This window comes from Hippoglossus hippoglossus, chromosome 20 (genome assembly GCF_009819705.1).
Source record: "Hippoglossus hippoglossus isolate fHipHip1 chromosome 20, fHipHip1.pri, whole genome shotgun sequence".
NCBI classification, from domain to species: Eukaryota; Metazoa; Chordata; class Actinopteri; order Pleuronectiformes; family Pleuronectidae; genus Hippoglossus; species Hippoglossus hippoglossus.
The window spans coordinates 19,558,028-19,585,646 of record NC_047170.1 but is presented as its reverse complement, the minus strand read 5'-3'; the positions used below and the strand labels follow the sequence as shown (position 1 = coordinate 19,585,646).

Genomic DNA, 27,619 nt, shown 5'->3' with positions numbered 1-27,619 from the left:
ATTGTGGTCATTTGCTGATCTGCATTAACAGATTCCTCATGTGAACATACAGAATCTGTAGGTGAGGGACAAGCTTTTGGGGCTGCAAGCTTCTGGTTTCTGTTTGAAACGTGATGTTTCTCACAGCCGCTCATTCACACAGTCTCCAGAGTTTTCTCGAGCGGACCGGCCGGAGAATCTCCGCAGGAAGTCCGGAGCCTCTGGAGAATGTCCCGAGTTGTGTGCACGTCTAAAAGCAGCGATAGAAATAGAATAAATAGATAGCTGAGCACAGCTGTAAGAGAAACCAGGGCCGAGCGTTGGCCGGAGTCTTGGCCCAGATCTGCTGTCTACACCGGGGGCTGATTCACCGTCAGGCTCTGAGATGGTTGATTCACTGACTTCTCTTTTTGTTCTCACGAAGGTCGAACATCAGAGTCCGACCGATGCGATGTTAGGGGGTAAAAACCAATACTGTTATACTGGTCAATATATGTATTTTAAAAAATGCCGATGATCGCTGTGATGTCGTTATCAAACCCTACTGACAAAGAAATGTAACCACAGCTTCGAATTTTACAGTTTCATCAAAAGCTTTATTAGAAATAAAATAACTGAATGAAAACCAAACACAGAAATAAAAAGATAAGTCGAACGACGCACAAAGAGACACGTTCTCCGAAGTGAAGTCTGATGCAACACGGAGTAACTGTGTGTGTGTGTGTGTGTGTGTGTGTGTGTGTGTGTGTGTGTGTGTGTGTGTGTGTGTGTGTGTGTGTGTGTGTGTGTGTGTGTGTGTGTGTGTGTGTGTGTGTGTGTGTGTGTGTGAGAGAATCTGAGCAACTCACATGTGCAAGTGACCCAGAGTGTGAAATATCATGGCCTCCTCACACACAGCTGTTGCTAGGTTACCATGAGGACATTTTGTGTGTGTGATGGGGGGGGGGGGCTGGTGGTAGATGAATTCCCAGTCTCTTGCTTTAACAGCTGTGACTTCAGAGTTTGAAGGAGGAGACGTTAGTGTCCACAGGTAACGTGTCCTTTCCAATCTGAGGGTCAAGACACACACACACACACACTGACACACACACACACTGACACACACTATATGACTGATAAACCTTTATAATGTGATAACAGTTTTTTTGTCTGTCTGTGGCTTTCAGGGTCGTCATGTCAAAACAGGTCAGCTCGCTGCCATCAAGGTCATGGACGTCACAGGAGTGAGTAACACACACACACACACACACAGCCTTGATACACGTGCACATCCCCACACACAGTTGCATAGTATTATTGTGTGTGTGTGTGTGACAGGATGAGGAGGAGGAGATTAAGGCGGAGATCAACATGTTGAAGAAGTACAGTCACCACAGGAACATCGCCACCTACTATGGAGCCTTCGTCAAGAAGAATCCTCCTGGAATGGACGACCAGCTGTGGGTACGTACGACCTCCTCCTCCTCCTCCTCCTCCATTGTGTTTATCTACAGTTCCTCCTCGGATGGCTCCTCGTTCCCGGGACTCATTTTTATTAACGATTTCAAAAGTCGCCCCTGAATGAGGTGAAAGATGTGCAGAGATATTTGGATTGTTTTCTTTTTAAGGAGAAATTTAATTCAGATTGTATGGAGCTGAATCCCAACAGTCATTATGTCAAGGCAGTTTTCATAGAAAGATCAAGACCTCGTTGCTCATGATAAACGTTTAAAATTGGCTCCTTAATTTGTCGTTTTTTATTTTAAACAGAGTGAACTAATGGTGCAAAGATCCTGTTTCCTCCGATTCTACTGAAACAGATTCCAACAGTAGATCAGATGAGAACTGCATCAAGAGACTGTGTCTTCTTAAGAGTGAGGAAGCGCATGTAAAAACGTGTCTGTGTGCGTGTGCGTGTGTGCGTGTGTGTGTGTGTGTGCGTGTGTGTGTGTGTGCGTGTGTGTGTGTAGCTGGTCATGGAGTTCTGCGGCGCCGGCTCGGTCACAGATCTGATCAAAAACACCAAAGGGAGCACGCTGAAGGAGGAGTGGATCGCCTACATCTGCAGAGAGATCCTCCGGGTGAGAACCCAGCCTGAAATAAACACAACACACAAACACACAAACACACAAACAGCAGGTCGAGGGCAGCGTGTGTGTCGTCCTAAAGAATAAACAATGTTCGAGCCAGCAAACAGAAATCAAGTCCAATCAAATGTTCACTTTTAAAGGACCAAGTCAGATGAAGTGAGATTTCATTATTGAGGCGGTGTTTGTATGATGTTTTTTAAAGGTTGTGGTTATATTTTTCCAGTTACATGCTGGGTTTTGTTGTGTGTTGGTAAGAAATGACAGAATCACTTTTCTGTCTTCAGGGTCTGACTCATCTCCACCAACACAAGGTCATCCACAGGGATATTAAAGGGCAGAACGTGCTGCTGACGGAGAACGCAGAGGTTAAACTGGGTGAGACGCACAAACACTCACACACTCGCACACGAAAAGAGCGTACATACATGACTATAAATCTGTGTGTGTGTGTGTGTGTGTGTGTGTGTGTGCAGTTGACTTTGGTGTGAGTGCTCAGCTGGATCGTACGGTGGGACGGCGGAACACATTTATCGGGACGCCGTATTGGATGGCCCCGGAGGTCATCGCCTGTGACGAGAACCCCGACGCCACGTACGACTTCAAGGTAAACGTTTAATCCTTGACCGTCGCCACACGACTGCACAAACCGCTGCGACGCCTCCTCTGCAGATACGACCAGTGAGAACTCTGGTTCCTGTGGTCGTCAGTGTACGAAGGGCGTGCAGTAATGGGGCCAGGACGAATCCCTGTGGCGAGCCTGAGGAGGCCGAGCACGGCTCCGTTCAGACGCCGTTAACTCCGACCCTCTGGGGCTCGGTGTGTCAGGACACCCTCGCCCCATTCGACAATATAAACATCAACTTTAAAAAGCAGTTTTCTGGCTGAGATGTGCAGAGATATGCAGCAGCAGGAACAGATGTGTCACGTTCTGTCTGTATTTGTCTGGAGCAGTGGATCAGATGTTTTCTGTTTCTCTGCAGAGTGATCTGTGGTCGCTCGGCATCACAGCCGTAGAAATGGCGGAGGGAGCGCCACGTAAGTGAGACACGTCCGACCATGATCACTGACACACACGCACGCGCATGCACACACACACACACACACACACACACACACACACACACACACACACACACACACACACACACACACACACACACACACACACATTCATTTCCAATTTCCTCTCCTTTCATTCCTCTTTTATTTCTCTTCCTCATTTTTATTTCTCTTCCTCATTTTTCTTTCCTCTTCCTCTTCCTCTTTCTTTTCCTTTCCTGTTTCCTTTACTTTCCTGTTTCCTTCATTTCTCTCCTCTCTTTCCCCTCCTTTCCTTCCTGTTTGCCCTTTTTTTGTATCCTTCCATTTGTTTCCTCTCCTTCATCTCCCCTTCTCTCTTCCTCCTCAGCTCTGTGTGACATGCATCCGATGAGAGCGCTCTTCCTCATCCCCAGAAATCCTGCGCCTAGACTCAAGTCCAAGAAGTGGTGAGAAAACACACACACACACACACACACACACACACACACACACACACACACACACACACAGACAGTACTGGCTACACTGTGATGTCACTACTACAGTCCCGGGTCTAAACTCGTGTGTTTCCAGGTCGAAGAAGTTCCAGTCGTTCATCGAGAGCTGCCTGGTGAAGAGTCACAGTCAGCGGCCGAGCACCGAGCAGCTCCTCAAACACCCGTTCATCCGGGACCTTCCCAACGAGCGGCAGATCCGCATCCAGCTGAAGGACCACATCGACCGCACCAAGAAGAGGAGGGGGGAGAGGGGTGAGGAGGCTCGCAGGCTGTTTGAAGACGACCGCGGTCTGAGAAGAGCTAATGCTAACATGTGTGTGTTTCCTCCAGATGAGACAGAGTATGAGTACAGTGGCAGTGAGGAAGAGGATGAAGAAAGGGACGCCGGAGAGCCCAGGTATATCTTCTACTACTGATGGTACTACTGCTACTACAGTTCTACTAATACTATTACACTTACGTCTTCCCCTCCTCTCATTGGTTCCTTTCCAGCTCCATCATCAACATTCCTGGGGAGTCCACTCTGAGGCGGGACTTCCTGCGTCTCCAGCTGGCCAATAAGGAGCGGTCGGAGCTGATCCGGCGCCAGCAGCTGGAGCAGCAGCAGAACGAGGAACACAAGCGCCAACTACTGGCTGAGAGGCAGAAGCGTATCGAGGAGCAGAAGGAGCAGAGGCGACGGCTGGAGGAGGTGTGTCTGTTTTATCCTGTGCTTGTTCTGAGCTGTGACAAACATCTGTGTCTTCCCACATCTGTGACGTGAGCACCTCCGCTCGTCCTGATGCCAGGGAAACACACCTGATGTGAACACACACACACACACACAGAGCTGAAGCGTCGCTGTGTCGAATCTTTCCCCCCCCCACAGCAACAGCGTCGCGAGCGAGAGCTGAGGAAGCAGCAGGAGCGAGAGCAGCGGAGGAGGTACGAGGAGATGGAGCAGGTCCGTCGAGAGGAGGAGAGGAGGCACGCCGAGAGAGAGCAGGTGAGAGGACGTCTGACTGAAAGACCACGCATCACAGGTGTCATCTTATTCACACACGTCACGCATTAAAAGATAAGGGCACGGGAATTGGACCAGCACCTCTGTCTCACAGGTCATCATTCTGTTGGTTTGAGAACGTAGATCCACGTCATCAGTGTAGAACTGTGGAAATGACTTAAAACATCACAATCTCTACGATCCACCATCCATCCATTGTGCTCCACTATGAGGGCTCGGCTCGTGGAGGTGTCCCAGACGTCCCTCTCTCTCTCTAGCCACGATTTCCAGCTCTTCCTGGGAAATTAAGAAAAACAGAGGCCTAAAATAAGTTTTTGCGGCCGGTGTCTGGGCTCAGCCTTTTAGACAAGGTGAGGAGCTCAGACATCCGGAGGGAGCTTGGAGCAGAACTGCTCCTCCTTCACGTAGACAGGGAACAGTTGAGATGGTTGGGGCATCTAGTCATGACCTCGGACTGGACCCAGACTGGAGGGACTACATATCCCATCAGTCCTGGGAACACCTCCCCAGAAAACGTGGCAGTCTCTACGATTGGCTTAAAAAGCAGAACATGGATGTTTTTAATACCCGTGTTGAAAAAGACGTGTAGAATCTCAGCTGCATTAACATCACATGTTCAATATTCTATCACAGAGCAGACGGGAGAATTTCCTCCATCATTCTACCTTTCAAATTTACCTTTCTACCTCTTGCACAACTGGGTTCATGCAGCTGTTTGCCGTCCTCCCTCCACTAATAAGCATGTCTTCCTCTTCCACTAATCACAGCCCCCTGCTGTCTCTCTCTCTTTATCTGCCCTCGTCTATTTCTGCCTAAATCCCGACTTTCACACCTCTTCAATAAATCTACTTTTGCCTGTCCTCCTCTTTTCAATCGCCTCCTATTTCCTGCTCTGCTGACGTCACTGGTTGCCTGGGCTCCGATTTGCTTCTCGCCCGCCTCGGTGGTCTGTGATTGGCTGCGTCTCTCTCTGGCCCTGGGTGCTGACTGGTTAGGAGTATATCCGTAGACAGCTGGAGGAGGAGCAGAGGCAGCTGGAGATCCTGCAGCAGCAGCTCCTGCAGGAGCAGGCCTTACTGCTGGTAACAACTCACACAGACACACAGGAAACCAGTGGAACCAGGCTGTGTCACGCTGTGGGAGAACTTCTGGAAAGATTTATTCCAAAATAAAACACAAGGGCTCAGCTGGATTCAGAGTCAACACAGGGAAACACTTACAGCCACTGGGTATAAACTCAATCTGTCTTTAGAAGCAGTTTGAACTTCACACAACAGTAGAGCAGAAATATGAGAATACAAATGTTATATATTAGGAAATTAGAAACTAAATAAAATGCAATATTTGAAATAAATTGTTATTATTAATAATAATAATGAACCTTTTCTGTTTAATAACAGGTTGAAAAGTTCTAGAAAGAATTTGATTGAGAGATGGAGCCGAGGTATCAAGGTCCCGCCCATACACCCGCTCAACCAATCCTGAGTCAGTCTCAGCTGTCAATCATGACATTAAGTCGCCTGAGTTTATGACCTATACTGCAAACAGCCACCAGGGGGCGATCAAAACACTTTTGAGAGCTGTCACGTCGTCCATCTTTATTTACAGGTTCTGTATTATTCCCTCAGGTCCTGTCTTGTAGAAAAGCCCTGAGCCAAAATCCAGCTAAATTACATTTGTTAGTTTAGTTTGATCAGATTTCGACAGCGAGTGTTTCCTCTCTCTGGAAACTTAGTAAATATAAAGTTCCCTCTGTGCATTCCACCTGATGCCTTGTAGAGGTGACATGAATGTGGGACTTGACATGGCGGTGATAAATGTTTGCCTCCTAACAGGTGAATACTGCTCTGTCTTATCATTTGATCTCATTTTGAAGCAGGACTGTAGCATTGGGCTTTAGTCTCATTTTCCCTGTGTTTGATGAGCAGGAGTATAAGCGGAAGCAGATCGAGGAGCAGCGGCAGGCCGAGCGGCTGCAGAGGCAGCTGCAGCAGGAGCGAGCGTATCTGGTGTCGCTGCAGCAGCAACAGCAGCAGGAGCCGCCGCGGCCGCCGCAGGACAAGAAGCAGCTGTACCACTACAAGGATCAGGCGCCCGGCACCAACGACAAGCCGGCCTGGGCCAAAGAGGTAGACACACACTTCACTAGAACCTGTCCAGAAACACTGAGGTCAATGCATTTGAAAACACACCAACGTCCACGCTACTCTGGAGTTTTAGTTTGAAAACGTTTTGTTCTGGACGAGCAGAGACGTGTCTGCGTTGAGTTCCTGTTTGAATCCTCATACGGACACAAACAGGTTCAGGTGCAGCTCAGCAGAGCAAAGGCAGGTCTGCATGCGGGAACAAGAAAACACACAAAGCAGCCTCCGAGTTAACAACACGCACACAAGTGGAAACAGGTCTCTGGTCTTTTTTCATTCAGAAGACGGAGTCACAGTTCTCAGGAGAAGAACTCTGGTGAAGTGTTTGGTTTCTAACCTCCAGGTTTCGTCTGAACTCGATCTGCTGCATCTGAATCACAGTTTACATCTAAAATGATTTATTATTTTTCAGGTGCGACCTCAGGATTCAACATTTGATTTGCTGTTAAATTCTAGTTTCTTGTTGCTTTTGTCAGATGAAGAGTTTCAGTTCTCTCTAAACGAATCCCTCGTTTCAGGATGTTTTAAATCGGAGAGTGAAGTCACTGTACAGACGCTTCTGAGTGGGATGAGATGTGATGTTTGTGACGGAAATGAATCGTATGTTTGTTGTAAAGCAGCTGATCCGTGGACTTCCTGTTTGGCTGCCAGCGGTTGTGTCACCTGAGTTAAGCGTCTGGTGTTGTGTTCTCCAGCTGTGCGTCGTGCACGTTGTTTAACCCTGACCTTGCTCTCCAGGTGATGCGTCGAGCTCAGAGCAACTCTCCTCGCATCCCTCCCAAGAAGTACCACTCCTTCAGGGAGACCAGCAACCTCGACAACCTCCTCTTACTGCCCGGTTACAAACCCCGCCGCCGCCGCCGCCCCCCCTCCTACCCCGCCCACCTCAGCCCCTCCAGGGATCACCCGCATGTGCCACGCATCCGTGTCACCTGTGTCCCCGAACGCAGCTCGGGCGCCTCTCAGCCGGTGATGCGCCAGCAGAGCCCCGACTCCAGGGGCCGGAGCCCAGGCCGCAGGGTCAGTCAGGGGATGAACAGACACTCCTCCTCCTCCTCCTCCTCCTCCTCCTCCCTCCTCCCTCATCCTGACGTCTGTCCAGGCACTAACCTCACCTAATCTATTTTATTCCACTAACCAGGACGACTCTCGTACGTTAACTCACAGCTGTCGACAGACGTGACGACATGAACTCCCCTTTTCTCTGCAGGATTTCAGGTTCATGTTCTGACTCCTGCTGCTGGTTCCAGTTTCATCTCATCTCCTCTGTTCTTCATTTCTCTCCACAGCTTTTATCCTTCGTCTTCTTCGTCTTCTTCGTCTTCTTCGTCTTCTGTCTTCAACACAAACTTTCCTTTAACCTTCACTTTCCATGTTACAGGTGACTCACTGCTGGGTGTTAGAGGTTGACCTGCAGATCTGTGGGATCCTTCCTCGTCTTTTACTGCAGTGGCTCTCAACCTGCTTACCAATGATATCATATAATATAATAAATGTATTCACATCCTCTTCAGTCTTTGGTGGCAGTGATTTGTATTTGATCTTCTGGCCGTCAGCTGCTGTTTCATTGCATGTTGTGTGGAGATGGAATCATGTATGTAACATGTATGTAACATGTTCTAACATCACGTCTTCTCTTTTAGCCTCAAAATTCACTTCATCTTTTAATTCCAGGCGGTTGAAGCTTCTTTATTTCTCTCTGATCTTTGTCTTTATTGAACCGAACACACTTAACAAGCAAATTCTCTTTAACTTCGACCCGTGTGATGGGTTTCAAACTCACATCCTTCTGTGTAAATGTAACACCACAGTGTGTGTGAATGCAGGTCAGTGCTCCATATCTGAACCCTGACGATTTCCTTACCTCCATAAATCAAAGCCACTTACACACACACACACACACACACACACACACACACACACACACACACACACACACACACACGTGAACGCTCCTGCACGTCCACACACATTTAGGGCAGCTCTCCAGGTCCGCCTCCTGGTGGCTCTGGTGGTGGATGTAGGGCAGCTGTAGCTATATCAGTCTCTCTCCTATGGACACACACACACTCACACACACACACACACACACACACACACACACACACACACACACACACTGTACAGACAGGTCTACCCCCAGTGAAGATATATTTCCATCGCGCACAGACACAATTTTCGACTTTGAAAACAAACGATGAAAAACAAAGTGTGAAACCTTCACAACCCAAACTGATCGAATCTGCTGCTTCTGTAGAATAATGAGGATGGACTCTCCGCTCGTCGCCTGTAACCACGGCGACCGAAGTCCCTTTTCATCTCTGCAGCACCGTGATTTAAATTTGGCTTTTTCCTTTCTACCTTTTATTTAGCTTATTCTGCAGTTTATTATTCTAAAACACGCTTTTGATTTATGACCATCGCTTCATTATGCATCATTAACTTTAACTTTACTCTTCATGTAGAGTTTAAGTTTTGCCTGTTGACCAATTCTACCTTTAGTTAATCGTAAGTTTGTATTTCCTGATTTGTTCCCTCGGTCTTCCAGAGTCGCTACAGGTGGAAACAAGTCCCTGTTACAGATGTTCAGATCTTACACATTTAATCTTTCTTACACAATTTAAATGAATCCAAACTCGGCGTCAAATAATCCATTCATCACCTGCCGGAGAAAAGACTGAATTTAAATCGGCTCATTATTGACATATTATCAGTAAAAACATGGAGGCTCAGCACTTCACTGCATGGAGTGACTGGTGTGTGTCTGTGTGTGTGTGTGTGTGTCAGGTGCAGGAGTATTGTAAGATGAACAGACAGACTTCTCCTGCGTTGCAGCACAAAGTCTCCAACCGGATCTCGGACCCGTCGCTGCCGCCGCGCTCCGAGTCCTTCAGCAGCGGAGGCATCCAGCAGGCCCGGACCCCCCCCATGCACCGCTCCGTCGAACCACAGGTGTGCACCCTACGTTTCTAACTGTGTGTGTGTGTGTGTGAGTGTGTGAGTGTGTGATTGTGTGTGTGTGTGAGTGTGAGTGTGTGTGTGTGTGAGTGTGTGTGTGAGTCGTGGTCGCACCAGAGGTTTGGTTTCTCTCTGTGTGAACGTGGAATCTGTGAGTTTGGGTCTTGAGCAGGTTTTTCTCTAGAAGAGCAAAGTTTGAATACGATATTTTTTCCCAGAGAATAATATTTTAGTGGCACAGCTCCACGGTGACATTGATCTGGATGAGATGGATTTCTTGGACAGTTTCTATTTTGTTCTTCATTGCCTAGATAATTAATCAGGAGATTACAACAAATGAATGGACATTGAGAACTAGAGGATCTGCCTGAGAGAAATCATCTGGACTCTGTGGTGGCCGCCATTTTCTGATTTGTTGTGCCACAGTTTTATAATAAACCAAAACACTTTTGACACTTGATAATAACAGAGTTCAGTCTCTGGGTGTTTCACTGTGTTGTATTGTCCATAAAGTTGTTATCGTCCACGGAGACAGTCAGACCTCTCTCTCTTACGCTGGAACTTGTCTTTCACTCTTTAGTCTCTGAACCTGTTGCACGTGAGCGGTGTGTGTGCGTGTGTGTGTGTGTGTGTGTGTGTGTGCGTGTGTGTGTGTGTGCGTGTGTGCATGTGTGTGTGTGCGTGTGTGCATGTGCGTGTGTGTGTGTGTGTGTGCACATGCACCGACGCTCCAGCCATAGATAGAATTGACAGAGACAGTGAAACTAAATTCCTGGGTCTGAGCTTGTGGAGGATCCTCTTCTCCAGTTTGAGAGCGAGTCCGTCCCCCAGGTGCCGGAGGTTAAGTATCAGGAGCTGGAAGCTGCTTGAGAGTCGGCGTGTCGATCCCACGATTAGTTTCATTTCAAATGTAAATCAGAGACTTTGTGAAAATCGACAGGTTGAAACAGAGAAAGCGAAGTAAAGTGTGTTTGTGTGAACGCAGCCTGACGCACGTGTTTCCCTCTTCACCCTGTTCCCTCACCTGACTGCACCTCCTCCTGCATCATCTCCTCCGATGTGCTGATCCTGCTCTTCCTCCTCCACCCTGCCTGTTGTCTGCTTGTGTGTGTGTGTGTGTGTGTGTGTGCGTGTGCGTGTGCGTGTCCAGATGGCCCACCTGGTGCAGGTGAAGAGTCACGGCCTCTCAGGCTCCCAGTCCCTGTATGACCCCCACGGTGTGTCCTCCTCCTCGGCGTCGCCCTCCCCCTCCCGGCCTCCCATGCCCCGGCAGAACTCCGACCCCACCTCCGACACCCCACCTCCCCCGCCCCTGTCCCGCCTGGCGCCCCCCCTCGACAAGCTGGACCGCAGCTCCTGGCTGCGGCAGGACGACGACATGCCCCCCAAGGTTCTGCATGCCCCGACCTGTGTGTTGTTGTCAGAATGTGTGTGTCCGTGTTCGTGTGTGTGGGACAAAACTTTGCTTTTTCCTGGATTCTGTTTTTCTGTAACGTTTGTGATCTTTTTTTGTCGTCGTCTGTTTTGATTTTGTGTCTTGAATTTAATTATGTGTCGTCACCTGATCGTATTGATCCAAGTCTCAAAGAACCGCCGGTAATTGGTGCGTCTCCGAATCCATAACCTGTTAATAACCAATACTTCAAACTGACTGGAAATTAACTTTGCCTATAGTCTGATATTTTCATAGATTAAAGTTGTAAATTTATTGTCATTATAAATCTAATCAGTGCTTGTGTTTGTATTTTTATATAGATTTGATATAAACAGTCACATTTTTATTTTATTTTATTTATAAGATAAGAATTTATGTCTTTTCTATCGCACTTACACACGTGTTTGTCCATGTTCTTAACATGTGATCGTGACTTCATACACACTCTGCATCTCGCGTTGTCGAGTGTGCGACACGTGTCCGCTCCTCACACACGTTGTGTTGTGTGTTTGCAGGTTCCCCAGAGGACGACCTCCATCTCTCCTGCGTTAGTCAGGAGGAACTCTCCAGGAAACGGACCTGGCCTCGGCCCTCGGGCTGGAGCTCACCTCATCCGGGCCAGGTACACACAGACACACACACTGTACACACACACTGTACACACACACACACAGCTCTGGAGACCCAGGTGTGTGTGTTTTTTAAGAGCTGGATCTCACAGTTTCCTGCATGAATGAGACAACCCTGTGTTTGTGTTGCCTTAGCAACCCCGACCTGCGGAGGATCGACGTTTCCATGGAGACGCCCCTAAAGAGGACGAGCAGCGGCAGCTCCTCCAGCTCCAGCACCCCGAGTTCCCAGGGAGGCTCCAACGAGCGAGGTGCACCCCCCCCCCCCCCCCCCCCCCCCGTCTCCATTAATTACATTATTAATTACAATTAAACAGCAAACTGAAATAAGTGAAAACAGCCTCGATAGGAACGAGAGTTTGATCCAAAATATTCCTGGGAGATGACGATAACTCAGCAAAGCTTTACTCACACTGCCAAAGAAAAGAAAAGCAACTTTTCACTTTTCACGTTCTTTCATTTCCAAATAACAGACTTGTCTCAAGTTTCTTTCTTCTTTCCAGGAATGATAAAATTCTTCACTTTGCAAAAAAGTCCTTAATATTCCAAACATGTTCGTTCTCATTTAGAAAAATATCGTCTTTGTCCTCCGTCCTCTTTAATAATTAAAGTCCTCGCTGTCTAAAAAGATAGTTAAGAAGAAATATCCTAAATAATAGTGTTCTCATTTCTCTTTGAGGAAAATCTAATTTCAGGAATTTCCACAAAATGTCCTAATTTTCATTTTCAGAATGTTGTCGTTTCTCAAAATATCCCAATTAAAAAAAATATAGAAATATCTACGTCTTCTCTAAATGTTCTCAGGTTGTAAAAGTCGTTACGAACACACACAGTCTTGTCTTTGAACATGTATGTTGACATCGTCATGTGTGTGTTCAGGTAATTCCTCCAATAAGACTGAAGGTTCCACACTTTCCTCCCATGACGCCAAAGACGACAGCAGAGAGGTGACGAGACCCAGCAGGCCTGCAGTGAGTCCACACACACACAGACACACACAGACACACACACAGACACACACACACACACACACACCCACACACACACACACACACACACACACACACACACACACACACACACACACACACACACACACACACACACACACACACACACACCTCTCTCCGAACTAACCTCGTTGCTGTTCGTTGTCGCTCTCTTCCTCTTCTCATCTCTCCTTCATCCCTCCTTCCATCAGAGTTATAAGAAAGCTGTAGATGAGGTCAGTGACATTTTCTCTCACCCCCCCCCCCCCCCACCTCCCCCCTTCGCACTCGCTCGCCCGCCCGCTTCTCGTTCACATTCTCCTGTGAAATGTGGATTGGGTCCTGACATGGCTCACGTGTGCTGACAGGTTTTAAAACACTCGTTCTCTTTCCTCCGCCGACAGAGACGAGCAGAGTCTGGACAAGGAGCTGAAGTTTATTCTATAGAACGTGTGTCTCCACACCAGCGACCCCCAGTGGCCACAATGGTGAAGTTTCAGGGTCCGTCCCAGTCTGGGGAAAATTATATCTCAACACCTTGAATTTGGTGTTTTTTCAATTTGGCACAAAATTTGTCAACTCGGACTCGGATTGACTGATTACATGTCAAAGGTCCTCCTGCCCCGTCCCCCTGCCCCGTCCCCTGTCCCCTGCCCCCTGCCCCGTCCTCCTGCCCCGTCCCCCTGCCCTGTCCCCTGTCCTCCTGCCCCGTCCCCCTGCCCTGTCCCCTGTCCCCTGTCCCCTGCCCCGTCCTCCTGCCCCGTCCCCCTGCCCTGTCCCCTGTCCCCTGCCCCGTCCTCTTTCACCGTCCCCCTGCCCCGTCCCCCTGCCCTGTCCCCTGTCCCCTGCCCCGTCCTCCTGCCCCGTCCCCCTGCCCTGTCCCCTGTCCTCCTGCCCCGTCCCCCTGCCCTGTCCCCTGTCCCCTGTCCCCTGCCCCGTCCTCCTGCCCCGTCCCCCTGCCCTGTCCCCTGTCCCCTGCCCCGTCCTCCTGCCCCGTCCTCTTTCACCGTCCCCCTGCCCCGTCCTCCTGCCCTGTCCTCCTGCCCCGTCCTCTTTCACCGTCCCCCTGCCCCGTCCTCCTGCCCCGTCCCCCTGCCCCGTCCTCTTTCACCGTCCCCCTGCCCCGTCCTCCTGCCCTGTCCTCCTGCCCCGTCCCACTACCCCGTCCCCTGCCCCGTCCCCCTGCCCCGTCCCCTGCCCCGTCCTCTTTCACCGTCCCCCTGCCCCGTCCTCCTGCCCTGTCCTCCTGCCCCGTCCCACTACCCCGTCCCCTGCCCCGTCCCCTGCCCCGTCCTCTTTCACCGTCCCACTACACCGTCCCCCTGCCCCGTCCTCCTGCCCTGTCCTCCTGCCCCGTCCCACTACCCCGTCCCCTGCCCCGTCCCCCTGCCCCGTCCCCTGCCCCGTCCTCTTTCACCGTCCCACTACCCCGTCCTCCTGCCCTGTCCCACTGCCCCGTCCTCCTGCCCCGTCCCACTACCCCGTCCCCTGCCCCGTCCCCTGCCCCGTCCCCTGCCCCGTCCTCTTTCACCGTCCCACTGCCCCGTCCTCCTGCCCCGTCCTCCTGCCCCGTCCTCCTGCTCGCTGCCCCCCCCCCCCCCCCCCCCCCCACCATTTAACTGTGAACCTCAGTAACATTCTGCATCGTGATTCAAAAAACTCTTTATTCTACTTTTCTATTTATTCTGCTGATTTTATTGATCATAACACAAAGAAACCAGTATTATAATCAGACACATTTACTCAGGTGATTAAAGAGATCAAGTTAAATGAAAAATAAATTAATAAAATAAAGTTCATTTCAGGTCATGAATAAAAAGGAAGAAAATAGAATAAAAAAGATGTTTCAACATTTAAAAGGTCTCCAGATATTCTTGAATTATTCCAGGCTCCAGCTGCTTTTGATAATGTGTTAATAGTTTATTTTCTTAATATTAGCGAAATGATTTTTGTTTGTCTGTTGTTGACACTTGATAACAAAAGCTTTGGTTTTAAAAAAATTATGATATTTGTAATATCTTGATCAAACAGTTACCATGTGATTATTCAACGAGAAAATAACCAGCAGATATAAAGATATAATAACAATAATACATTTATTCACAGAGCACCTTTTAAAACAGTGATTTACCAAGAAAACAAAAAATCAAAGCCGTCAAGCAAATGATAAAATGTCAGATAAAATAATAGAACATCAATTTTAAAAGAACTGGATAAAAGAAACCTAGTAGAAGCCAGTATGTTGCTTGGTCACTAATCAGATGTTTGAGAATAGAAATACTGATATAAAAGCTCAGGTTTCTTAAAATAAAGTCTGTAATCATACTAATTATACCTGTAAGAATACTCTGTGTCGTTCTTCCCACTCTGAGCGAGAACTTGAAGCAGATGAGAAGTTGCTGATGTTTCTGTGTCTTCGTGTCCTGCAGGACCTGACGGCTCTGGCCAAGGAGCTGAGGGAGCTGCGACAGGGGGAGGACGCCAGCCGCCCGCCCGTCAAAGTGACGGACTACTCGTCGTCCAGCGAGGAGTCGCACAGCAGCGAGGACGAGGAGGGAGAGGGCGGGGCCAATGATGGGACGGTGGCTGTCAGCGACATCCCGCGCATCATGTGAGTGTGAAGCGGCTTTCAGACCCTTATCCTCCGGGGCTGAATGTGAGAACACAGATGTTCTGGTTCTCCTGCAGCTTCCCAGTAAACACTAGTTTCAATTTGTCATATTTAAAAATGTTGCCGTTGTCTTTCAGGCCGGCGGCGAATCAAGGTACAAACGAGTCCTTCAACCTGTTGGGAGGTCATAACGACCACGACGACTCGTACGGAAACAGCTCCCAGGACGGCACCCTGAGGATGCGTGAGGTAAGCCGCCTCCCAGTTTTGACCTTTAACCCCGGGGTTTGACCTGGAGCCTCGTTGACGCTGAACAAACCAACGTCCGGAGCTTGTGTGTGTGTGTGTGTGTGTGTGTGTGTGTGTGTGTGTGTGATGTGTGTGTGTGTCACATATGAAGAGCTTCCTCTCTCGGTTTAAAGCCGCTGGGGCCGGTACCCACCCGGCCGTTTCTTAAACTCCACACAAGCACGGAAACAAACGCGCCCTCTCTCGGCTTCAGCCTTCACCACCTGACCTGTCAATCACAGCCTTGCTGCACAGTAGCCCCTCCCCCTACTTCTCTCTTTTTCCAGAAACATGGGGAACGGAGGCGGAGCTCTGCCGCAAGCAACGGTTTCCTCGGCAACGCTAATCTGTTCCCTGGCAACGCCAATCTCCCTGATTTGGTGCAGCCAAGCACCTCCCCTCTGGTCTCCCCTGGCGACTCCTCTGGGGCCCAAGTAGGTGGAGCGGCCCCCAAGTATGGCCCCCCCCCCGAACACACACCTGATCCTGAGAGCGTCACCCTGTCACCTGTTCACCCTGTGACCCCGCCCACCCGTCACCCACACTCCCACCTGGTGCTTTGCTCCTGGGACCAGCAGCTTAGACAAAGAAGAACAGAAACAGAATCTAGAATAAATCAAAAAAAGAAATAACAAATACTTTGTTCGGCTGAATTATCAAGTGAAGAAAAGATACGTTGACTTTGTTCAGACTCTGGGTCAGTAAACGATGATGGACTCTAAAGAACCATCAAACATAAAAAACAGAACCTTAGAATAATAAGGATAAATAATAATATACTACTAATAAGAAACTGAATACACTTTCAAAAGGGCTTCAGGTGGTTAAAACTGGGTTAGAACATTTCAGGGTTGAGGCAAAAAAGAGAAGAAATAAGAAATAAATCCTTTAAGTATAAGTGAACATGCAATATAAAGACAAGGAAATATAAAAGTATAAATAGAATAGAGTAATATATAAAGTGTAAACAGAATAAATACAGTGCAACAGGATTGCACATTGAAACTGGGGAATAAAATAATAGTAATAAAACATTAAAAAGTCAAATTAGACCAGAGCTCATATTATTATGTTTATTCTGACATGAAACAAGAGAAGCAACAGAAATATTTGCTATTTGTATTGTTTTGCTTTTTCTTATTGATTCAAACGATGAATCTTTAACTTATCCAAAGTTCAGCGGCTTCATCTAACGCATCACAGACAAACTGGACTTACAGGAAAGTTGAGGCACTTTAAATTCCCTCCAGCTCCAGTTCCCCGACAGACGGAACAAACCAGATCTCTTCCCTCCTCCACTCGTTTCCTCCCTCTCTCTTCTCCCTCCCCTCTCTCCGTTTTCCAGCCTCTGATCCAGAACGTTTCCTCCGTCCTCTCTTCAGCACATGATGCAGGTAGCTGACTTAATAAAGGAAACCGTGGGGGGGGGGGGGTTATGCCCTAATAATTGTGGACTGAGTTTCTCAGACCAGATTTTATTATGGAAACACGAGAAAGAAAAGACGAGAATGAAAAATAAATGAAGTCGTTGAATGTCGCTGAAGGCGCGACTCATTCCTTTATTTTGACAGTTACCTGCGTCACTCAGTGTTTCCTGAATAATCGAACCCGGAGATGAACATGTGACCGACACTCACCTGTGTTTCTGTGATTGACAGTACGGGATGGGGAGCGGCGGCGGCTCCAAGTCCTCCTTCACGCCGTTCGTCGATCCACGGGTCTACGGGACGTCCCCGACCGACGATGATGATAACATCTCCGCCTCAGGTACAGTGTTGTGTGTGGGAACAACACGTTTTATTCATGATGTCAAGAGAAGTACCACACTACCCACAATCCTTAGGTGCAGTAGCGACCGCTGTGATTGGTGGAGCTCGCTGTTACCATGGAAATGTAAAACACTAGATTAACAACAAGGTTCAATTCAAGAGGAAGCTGGATTATGGGATGTGTAGTTCCTTCAGTCTGAAAATAATTATGTAGACAGTTTTGTACCTTTGCCTTTTTTCCGTTTTCCGATATGTTTTTGTCGTGAATCAAATGTTTTACGATTCATCTCGTAGCTGGTCGGCCTCGTTCCAGGATTACAACTCTTTTCATTTAGATGTTCTCGTCTCACTGTTCCTTGTAAAGACTTCATGGTCACGTTGTGCTGTTTGTGCTTCACGTCGCAGCGCTGTTTGCTGACGAGCTGCTGAAGCAGGAGCAGGAGCAGGAGCAGGCCAGACTCAACGAGGCCAGAAAGATCTCCGTGGTCAACGTCAACCCCACCAACATCAGGCCGCACAGCGACACGCCCGAGATCCGCAAGTACAAGAAGCGCTTCAACTCTGAGATCCTGTGCGCTGCGCTGTGGGGTGAGACACAAAAACAACGACAACAACACGAGTCACGCACAAACACGCAGGCAGTGAAAACCAGGACGTTTGTGTGTCTGTGCAGGCGTCAACCTGCTGGTGGGGACGGAGAACGGCCTGATGCTGCTGGATCGAAGCGGGCAGGGCAAAGTTTACAACCTGATCAGCCGACGGCGCTTCCAACAGATGGACGTCCTGGAGGGACTCAACGTCCTGGTCACCATCTCAGGTCGGTGTCTCTCCTGCAGGGCTGGAACCTGGACTCTGGCTCGGCAACACGCAGGAAGTTTCCTTTAGTTTGGTCACGTCGCTGAGCAAAAAAACTGTATTGCAATTATCGCAATATAATTTTTATTAACCTTCACTCAGGAGCAAGAATCTGTCTCTAAACATTTGAGGTCTTTACACACAAAGTCTGAACCCGTCACACGTTTCAAAAGAAATTCGACCTCACGTTTCCACACGACTCTGAAACTTTCATCCGTCATTAAAATAGAATCAAAAGAAAGTTGCAACAGGTCGGGATCATTTCTCAGCTCCTCGATCAGAAGATGAAATTCTCCTTGTTCCTGAAGCTTTTTCCAGAAGTGAGCAGAAACTAAATCATCCTCCCTGCTTCACTCCATTTGATCTCCTTCTGTACATTTTCTGAATATTAATAGAAAAACAAAACGGATCGGACTCCGTGTGGAAGGTGTCTGTACGTGATGATGGATGAAGCGTATGGAATTCCAATGTTCCTCATGATCCAGAACAGTTCTCCTTGTTTTGTTTTTGTGAACCAGGCAAGAAGAACAAGCTGCGTGTTTACTACCTGTCGTGGCTCAGGAACAGGATCTTACACAACGACCCGGAGGTGGAGAAGAAACAGGGCTGGATCACTGTGGGCGAGCTGGAGGGCTGCGTCCACTACAAAGTCGGTGAGAAGACTCGTTCATGGACCTGATCACACAGAGACAGTGACATTGGGGAAATATAAGAAAGGGTTGTTTTTACATGAAGGTTCAATTTGTGTGTGAAAAGCTGCTTGCTTCGTGTCTGACCTGTTTTTATTCCGCTCTGCTTTGCAGTAAAGTACGAGAGGATTAAATTCTTGGTGATCGCTTTGAAGAACTCGGTTGAGATCTACGCCTGGGCGCCGAAACCGTACCACAAGTTTATGGCCTTCAAGGTAAAATCAGCAGAATGTGTTGGATGTGTTAGAGTTTGGTACTGTGTACGTTTTATTTAATGTCTCTGCTGCGGCGCCACCCAGTGGCCGGAGGCTTTATGTTTCCAGGTTGTCGGTCTGACTCTGTTGAACACAGGACGGTTATTCTAGTTCGTTCGTCTTCTTTGGAGCGTTCGAAGGTTTTTAAGGTTTGAATGAATCCCTCGTTCTCTGTGTGTCAGTCGTTCACAGACCTGCAGCATCGCCCCCTGCTGGTTGACCTGACTGTGGAGGAGGGACAGAGGTTAAAGGTCATCTACGGCTCCACTGTGGGATTCCACGTCATCGATGTGGACTCTGGCAGCCCCTACGACATCTACATCCCTTCACATGTAAGAGTCATGAACAGCCTCTGATTTGAAACCCGCAGCAGAGAGAAGCTCCCTGTGGCGTTGTGGGTTTGTTTGTGATGCGGTGTCGGGTTTGAATCCTGCAACAGTCCCTGCAGCATCAAAACACCTCCCCCTGCAGGTCGTTCAGTGAACACCCACGAGTGAAGTTATTTTACCGTAACATGGAGGTGGAGGAGTTTGTCAGTACATTTAATTCATGTGAAGTATTTACAGTCTGATTCGTATGAAGTCATGTTAACGTGTGAAGGCATCACTGGTGTAATCAGACAATGAATGAATGGATGAGTGAGCGAGTGAGAGATGGAGTCGGTGAATCGGTGTCCTCCTCTAACCCTTGTCTGGTTACAGTCAGAGATGGACGGGGGCTGGAGACGGTAACCACAGCAACCGCCTCACATTGCTCTTGGCATTCATGAATCACGCTGTGCTCATGTCTGTTTCCATGGCGATTGCGTGGCAGCGGAGCGGGAGATTCTATTGTTGCAGCAGTTTCTTCTCTCTCGGGGTGGGGAGGGAGGGGTTCAGGGGGGCTCACGGGCATCTCCCAACCCCCCCCGCCCCCACCCCTTCCAACCTCCCTCCCGTGTGTCGCCCCGGCAGATTCAGGGTCAGGTGACCCCGCACGCCATCGTGGTTCTGCCCAAGACGGATGGCATGGAGATGCTGCTGTGCTACGAGGACGAGGGCGTCTACGTCAACACCTACGGACGCATCACCAAAGACGTGGTGCTGCAGTGGGGCGAGATGCCCACCTCCGTCGGTACGTCAACCAATCAGCTCGCTTCTCCCTGACCCCTGACCTCTGACCTCTGTAGGCAGTCTCAGCAGATCATCTTTCACCCTCACTATCTACCATGCCCCCTCCTCCGCTCAGAGAAGCACTCCTCTCTCTCCTCCTGCCTTTCTTTCAGTTCCACCTTAAAAACACGGAGCCAGGACGTCTCACCTGTTTTCATGACAGCTTAAAGGAATACTGCAGGTTTCTGGGAAATTCAATTACTCAACTTTGTTTTAAGTGATGAGAACAGACAAACACCAAAGTGATGCACAGATCAAATTCCACTGAATCAGGACGACACCTTCAGAGACACCGGGTCGAGTGAGGTCACTTCCTGTTTCTGCTTTTGACTTTAATCTATTGAGTGAGAGGGAAAAGTCTCAGTCTTAATGATTTTTGAATTGTAACCAGACACGTGTGGTGATGTTCATGTTCCCCGGAGGCAGAGCAGCTTTTCAGTTCATAGCTCAGGCACAAAAATGAAGCTGCGTTGTGATTCGCTCTGGTAGGTACCTGCCGCGTAGGAACTGCCGCCTGATTGGCTCTGGATTTCGGTAGCCAACCCTAATAAGGATCCAACCAATGTCCTCATGTCCAACTCTCAGTGTCAGTGACAAGGATTCAGACATCAACACTTCAGAGTGGTCCTCCAACGACCTGAGACCCTTGAGTTTAATTTGTTCTCGCTCTTTCATCACAATGACCTCCAAATTTCTCAATGTTGAAATCCTGGATCTGATCTGGATTCACACCAAATGTAATGAGTTCTTCCTTCGGTCCCCCCCCCCCCCCTCCAAACACAGATGAAGACGTTACCTGTTTGCTGGAGGAAATATGTGAACGTGTACTTTGTAAAAAAGTAGAGACTACACATATCCTTTCAGTTCAGTGCAGATTGCTCAGCTGGTGTCACTTCCTGAAGCCACATGAAGGTTTTAATATTCTCATCACTTAACAGATAAGTTGTCTGAAACTGTGAAAACCCCAAAACTCAGCGTATCCCTTTAAGTGTTTCATCTAATGCATGAGTGGACAACTACACGTCGCACCGAGCTTTACCTCCACCCTCAGCACCGCTCGGCACAACCACACACACTCACTGACACTTTCCTTTTTCACCACCGTTTAAACAGCTGCACATTCTTCTGAGCGTTGGGGCAAATGCTCGTGTGCTGTCGGAGTTGTGTCCTCTTGTTGTGTGTGAGTGTCGGCTGTGACGTATCTCAGAGAGGAATCCTTCATCCTTGATTGCCTGAGCTCTAAAAATCTAAATGTGTGAGGTTGGGCAGATGAAAGCTCTGCGTCAGATCTAATCTCTTATTGATGAGTAAAGCACGTGAAGAGGAAACACGTGATCGGAGCCGAGCACATCAAGGATGGATCTTGGATCTTATGATCTGAGTCGAACCCTCTGTATGTTTCCATTCAGCCTCTGGTTGTCGGTGTACGGTTCCCTGATTGATTGTGTGTCTGTCCTGAAGCGTTGCTGTTGCTCTCTGCGTGTGATCATCGTCTCCTGTTAACATGTTTGTTTGTATTTTACTGTTGAACCAGAGTTTCTCACAGCCAAGCCCGGCCTCAGCCCCCCCCCCCAGCTCCCAGCTCCCAGACAAAGCACAAAAAAACCTGCACCGTGGCGTTTTTATTCTGCACACACGAGCCGCCGGTTGATCCCCGTCCTCGGCAACTGGGATCAGCTTTTATTTTCCCACAAAACAAAAAGCGGAGAAACAGACGTATAGACAAGCAGGTGAACCGGGAACGAGCACCTGAAGCAAGTTGAAAACAAAGTCGAGCTGCCGCAGAGCAACCAGGAGGTTCAGGCTGAACACGACAGAAAGAGTCTGTGGAGTCCAGATCTGCATCAAAACTATTCCCTGTTTATTATTATATCCTTTTTACTCCAGAGTGTGATCTTTAAGGTTGAGATTGATTGGGAGCAACTTGAAAAACAACATGGACGTCGTCCTGTTTCTTTTTTCTCTGTATTTACGTATCACGCACGGTTTGAGCACAAGCCGAACAAATGCGAACACAAGCAGGGCTGATGAAATCAATGAGTCCTGTTCTCAAAGTCAAAGACCACACTTTGGATAAAGAGAGAAAAGAACTCATACAACACACTTAAAACAAAGTGTGTACATTTAGTTAAAGTGCGACCGGAGGGTGAACTTTCCACTGGTTTGGTGTCTCACAGTTCAGCTGTGATCAGTTTCATCAGAGACACCACACAAAAGAGTGGTTGCACCAACTGGCTCCGCGTTGTTATTAAGATTCCAATCTGTAAAAGTAGGGGAGACCTCAGCCTCGCTGCTTCTCATCTCCTCGTCTTCTCCTGTTGAGGCTGTAGTTTCTGCAGAAAGACGTCTTTATCTAATGCTGCAAAGCTCAGGGCGCTCGGCTGCTGTCAGGGACGCTGGAGCAAATCGGTGAAATCAAATACTGATCCCAAACCATCAGCTGGAGCGTTTCTCTGACAACACCACGACATCGAGCGTCTTCTCACATCGAGAGTTCAGAGGTCGTGATCGTTTGAATCACTTGGAAACTGCTGCAATAATTCCCTCCCGGAGGCGAGGCGGAGGAGGAGGAGGCCTCGAGGTGTGACTGGCTTGGGTGTGAGACAGGTGCTGAGTCTTCTCCTGTCCAATCCCTGTCTGTCTGTGTGTGTGTGTGTGTGTGTGTGTGTGTGCGTGTGCGTGCATACCCTCTCCCACCCCTGCAGCCTACATCCACTCCAACCAGATCATGGGCTGGGGAGAGAAGGCCATTGAGATCCGCTCCGTGGAGACGGGACACCTCGACGGAGTTTTCATGCACAAGCGAGCTCAGCGACTGAAGTTCCTGTCGGAAAGGAACGACAAGGTGAGTCGGCGTTCAGAGCGTCCTGGAAGCAGAGTGCACCGTTTCCTCCGCTAACTAAAAGTAAAATCAAATGTATAAAAATATACAATTAGTTACAAGCTGTTGTAGTTTAGATTTTTTTTTGTAGAATGTCCAAACACGTTTTCCTAGCAGTGAAATACGAATATTCAGATTAATCATATAAACAATGTCTTCCTGTGTCCAATCTTCACGGACACCAAACAACACATTTGTCCAAAACAAGACGAAACCTTTGTAAGAACAGATCCTGGACCATGATCATCAGTGTCGTGTCCTCACGTGTCGTCCTGCAGGTTTTCTTTGCCTCTGTTCGTTCTGGAGGCAGCAGCCAAGTCTTCTTCATGACCCTCAACAGAAGCTCCATGATGAACTGGTAACCGCTCCTCTTCTTCACCCTGAACATCGGCCACCGCCAGGAGAGAGGGACGAGCGAGGATGATCTGTGTTTGTTTGTGTGTGTGTGTGTGTGTGTGTCTGTGTGTGTGTGTGTGTGTGTGTGCGCGCTGGTGTTTGTGGAGAACAAAACAACAGGCTGCTGAACCGACGATTGTGCAACTACAGGAAGAGTCAAACCACTGGAGTCGTGCCCCCTCGCCCCAGATAGATACCCTCCAACTGCAGGGGGCGCCACAGGCCTCATGTCACTGCCTGACGAGCAACGGTAACTCCACACGCCGCCAGTGAACAACGCCTTCACCTTCCCTGTGGACTGTTGGACCGGGTTGTTTCTGAGACCGTAAAGGACGATGACACCAAGCCGAGTAGCCTTTGACTTTCCCATGTGACTGAATGTGTGGAGAAGTCCTTTGTGTAGCACATCAATGATTTTCCTACAGGGTGTTCACACCACGGTGCAGGGGTTGTGACTGTTTACTGCAGCGAATCAGACATCTTCTCCTGCGCCCTGTCGTCATCGTGAGGAAGAATTTGTCGGCTGTTAAAGTAGCATCAGTGCAGCAAGAAAACAGAGGCTGCAGCACTTCTGGGGACATTTCTCAAGTCTCTGGAAGTAAAAGTCACTGAATCAAAATCCCTTCAAGTAAATCTGGTCACATGCTGGCGTCGCTGTTTGGCCTCGTCTACACTGAGCGTTTTTGGGGTTTTTTAGAAACGTTTAGAAGCACCTGCTGATGTTTGAGACGACATCGAGACGACGAGGAGAGTTTGGTCTGCACGGTGTGACCTTGGGTTTGACCCGCACTAAAGTTGACAATCTTGAGCGAGACGTAGTAAAACTCAGTCGAGATCGATGTTCCTGCATCTTTCTAAATCTTCATGGATGCCAACACTCTAACTATTGAACTTATTCGTTGGCCAAAGATTCAGCGTCAGAAACCGTCAGTGTCAGAGGTTTCCGAGCAGGGGAGGGGGGGGGGGGGGGTTGACACACTTTATCAAAACAACCAATCAACGTATGGACGGAAATTACACAAATACACCGGTTGAATGTTTACAGAACAAAATCGTTTTCGTGAGCGGCGCCACAATCTCCCCCCACCCCCCCCCTCGCTGTTCAGTGTTAAGGCGTCGCACAGAAGTACAGCAGCAGCACAGATGGATGATGGGAGTTTATGACCTTTGTCTGCTTACATCAGTTCTTTCTGATTCGGCAGACGTTTGTTTTCTCGTTTGATCGTAGACGTTTTTTAGACTCATCCTGCAAAGATTGTTATCGTACTGATTTTTATTATTCAGGCGTATTCTGGAGGTTTTTTTGCATTAAAGCTGGAACAAGACAATTTCCGATGTATAAAATAACCCAAGTCTTGACCGGCCTTTAACTTCTCTGAGCGAAAAGCCCAATGTTGAACTCAGATTTTGAGATTACTCGATGTTGTCGTCATCAAAACACTTCTCGCAGCGACGATTGGTCGACTGAAACTCAGCGGATGTTTCCTGGACAAACATCTTGTAGCAGAAACCTATCGATGGCGTCTTTGCACCGTCAGATGAAGCAAAAAAACGTCCGAGGCGGCGTAGATGCACCGAGCTCGAGAGGTATCAGCTGTGGCCCATGTGCACGTTGTTTCCTGACCACGACTCTCTCTCTCTGCAGTAAAGGAATGGACCGGCTGAGATTGACGATGGTGTCACATGCTGAAACACCTTCTATGTCGCTTCCCTGTTAGATGCTAGGGTCACGGGGGGGGAAATGAGACTTTTTACACTTTGCCGCAAAGTCGGTTTCAGCTACTGTGGCGACAATGTCCTGGTGTACTTCTGGTTGGAGGAGGAAGATTGTAGATATTGTATAATTGCTGCAACAGCAACACAATAACAAAATCTCCACATCATATCTCAAAGAGGAAAGTGGCTGTAGAGTAGTTACCAACTCCTGGAGGTTTTTACGTTCTCTCCACCTGTTGCTGTTCTGTGTGCTCCGCACTCCTGTAAATACTCACATTGATGTAAAGGACAGACTTCACCAAACAGGTGAAGGAAAAAATGACGGCCTTGCGTTTTTCACCATACCTCTGTAAATCTGTCCGCTCTGTAGTTTCTCGCAGATTGGAGGTTTTTCTGTCCAGTGAGCCGAACGAGGACTCACACAAATGTTGGATTTGGGTTAAAAGTTGATTATTTTTCTCTGTAGTTCATCGCTGTCTGTTTAGTTGTGCGTTTTGCATGGTGACATACACGTTTTACCTGTCATCACTTGTTATGAACTGTAAGTTTAAGGCAATACACTGGAGCTGGTCGGTGAGAGACAGACATTTGAAATGATTCACTTCTGGGCTTTACTCTTGTTAGAAACACACTGGATAACTTCCCATTTCTAATAGATTTTATATTTTAGACATTTTTTTATGCTCGCACGCAGAGTAGCTTGTAAAGCGCGAGGGGGCGGAGCTCAGCGTGACTTTGGGTGAACCCGTGACGACGGTCTCTGTAAATGGTTTTGTTTGTGGGCTCGTGATCAGAGAGAGGAGGGGGATTCATCTATTACTTGATATTCTTTAATTGTCCATCTCACAGGAAGCGTTTAGGCCTTTTACATGAGCAGGATGTTCACGTTAACACCCTGTGAATAAAGGTCAGGAGGCAGGGTCCGTTTGAGAAACCATAGATTAAAAAAGATATATATATACTGTAAGAATTTTCGTTATGATATCTTACTGATCATTTTAGAGAAAGACAAAAAAAGAACGTTCACTTATTAAAGCTTAGTTGTCTTTCTACAGAATAGAGAACATAGCTATAAGAATTTCTAAAAAAAAACGTTTTTATTGTGGTATTATTTGTATTTGTATTTCAATTTTTGTACGTATCAAGACTGTGAACGTATGTACGGCTGTGTGTGTGTGTGTGTGTGTGCGTGCATGTGTGTGTGGGCGGGCGAACACGTGTGTGCACATGTGCGTGACATGCATGTGAGTGTATGTTTTCACCTCGTCTGAATCACCTGAATCAGTCAAAAAGACAACCTCAGTCTGGTAACACACATCTGTGATGTAGGAACTTGTACAATAAATGTCCTCTCCTTGTACAGCAGCTACATCTTCTCCACTCGTTCTTCACTCCTGACTCCCACAGCTCCTCCCGTGCACTGTGGATCACTGACCAAACACTTTCTGTGGTTTGTAAACACACACAATGGGCAACAGTAGAAACACAGAGTCTCTGTCAGTGCTGCTGACTAGCAGAACCAGCCATTCTTCGGGGGGGCCCCTCTCAGCCCGGGGCCCCAGGTATTTGCTTGCTTCCTGCCCTGTTGCAACGCAGTAGGTTTTATCTAAATGATTGATTGAAAGCTGCTTCAGTTTTTTCAATGGTCACATGGGAATAAAAACGGCATGTTAAGAATCACCAGTAAAAAATAAACACTTTTCTAAAATTAAAAACTTCTATGAAGCATGCATAAGGTTTCACATCAGTGCAACAACACAACTTCATCTGTTTCTCATGCAGCAGATCGTGGACTGATTTGGGAAAGGAGAGGGAAATGTGTCGCTACGGGCTTTTCAGTTTGCTCCGAGTGCTTTTTACCAATAACACTGAGATAAATGCACAAGGTTTATTAGTATGAGCGACAAGTGAAAGGGGATTTTTACCAGGACAGAAGATTCTTCTTTATTTTAAAAAACAGGTGAAAACAAAATCAACTGAGTTGTTGAAGTTTCTGACGTCATCACTTCCAACAACTCTGGAAAAAGGATGTTCCGAGGAGGAAGATCTCCCTGGCGACCAAAAGAGCATCCTGCTGGTGTGCCATAAAACTACAACATCTGGATACTTTAATCCACTTTACATTGTGTACTAAGTAAGTACAGGTACCAGAAACACACTCTAACCTGATGAACCTTTTGGCCTTGAACTGATAACTTGACCAGCAGTAATAAAGCAGAAGGAAGGAGGAACTTTAAAATCCACTTATCTGGCAACACTTACACA

At 48.0% G+C, this 27,619-nt stretch overlaps 1 protein-coding gene across 8 annotated transcripts in view; it reads left to right on the top strand.

Annotated features, from left to right (window-relative positions):
• tnikb (TRAF2 and NCK interacting kinase b) overlaps positions 1-23,871 on the top strand; it is a 31,795-nt gene extending 7,924 nt beyond the window's left edge. The window contains exons 3-33 of one of the 8 annotated variants that reach the window (XR_004612254.1): positions 1,146-1,202; positions 1,297-1,422; positions 1,929-2,039; positions 2,333-2,423; positions 2,522-2,652; positions 3,029-3,083; positions 3,457-3,535; positions 3,663-3,838; positions 3,917-3,983; positions 4,079-4,277; positions 4,455-4,571; positions 5,585-5,671; positions 6,518-6,718; positions 7,472-7,753; positions 9,569-9,685; positions 10,842-11,081; positions 11,642-11,748; positions 11,891-12,006; positions 12,635-12,726; positions 15,174-15,355; positions 15,493-15,604; positions 17,302-17,410; positions 17,818-18,000; positions 18,086-18,229; positions 18,786-18,920; positions 19,071-19,171; positions 19,393-19,542; positions 20,164-20,323; positions 23,067-23,206; positions 23,521-23,697; positions 23,734-23,871. Coding sequence is in view for 7 of the 8 variants with exons in the window: in XM_034571676.1 (XP_034427567.1) it covers positions 1,146-1,202; positions 1,297-1,422; positions 1,929-2,039; positions 2,333-2,423; positions 2,522-2,652; positions 3,029-3,083; positions 3,457-3,535; positions 3,663-3,838; positions 3,917-3,983; positions 4,079-4,277; positions 4,455-4,571; positions 5,585-5,671; positions 6,518-6,718; positions 7,472-7,753; positions 9,569-9,685; positions 10,842-11,081; positions 11,642-11,748; positions 11,891-12,006; positions 12,635-12,726; positions 15,174-15,355; positions 15,493-15,604; positions 15,931-16,077; positions 17,302-17,410; positions 17,818-18,000; positions 18,086-18,229; positions 18,786-18,920; positions 19,071-19,171; positions 19,393-19,542; positions 20,164-20,323; positions 23,067-23,206; positions 23,521-23,604 (4,098 nt within the window). In the remaining variant the exon portion in view is untranslated. Of the gene's footprint in view, positions 1-1,145; positions 1,203-1,296; positions 1,423-1,928; positions 2,040-2,332; positions 2,424-2,521; positions 2,653-3,028; positions 3,084-3,456; positions 3,536-3,662; positions 3,839-3,916; positions 3,984-4,078; positions 4,278-4,454; positions 4,572-5,584; positions 5,672-6,517; positions 6,719-7,471; positions 7,754-9,568; positions 9,686-10,841; positions 11,082-11,641; positions 11,749-11,890; positions 12,007-12,634; positions 12,727-15,173; positions 15,356-15,492; positions 15,605-15,930; positions 16,078-17,301; positions 17,411-17,817; positions 18,001-18,085; positions 18,230-18,785; positions 18,921-19,070; positions 19,172-19,392; positions 19,543-20,163; positions 20,324-23,066; positions 23,207-23,520 lie in introns of all 8 variants that reach the window. The other 7 variants (XM_034571676.1, XM_034571669.1, XM_034571673.1 and 4 more) reach the window with 7 other exon arrangements.
• The last annotated feature ends 3,748 nt before the right edge of the window (positions 23,872-27,619 follow it).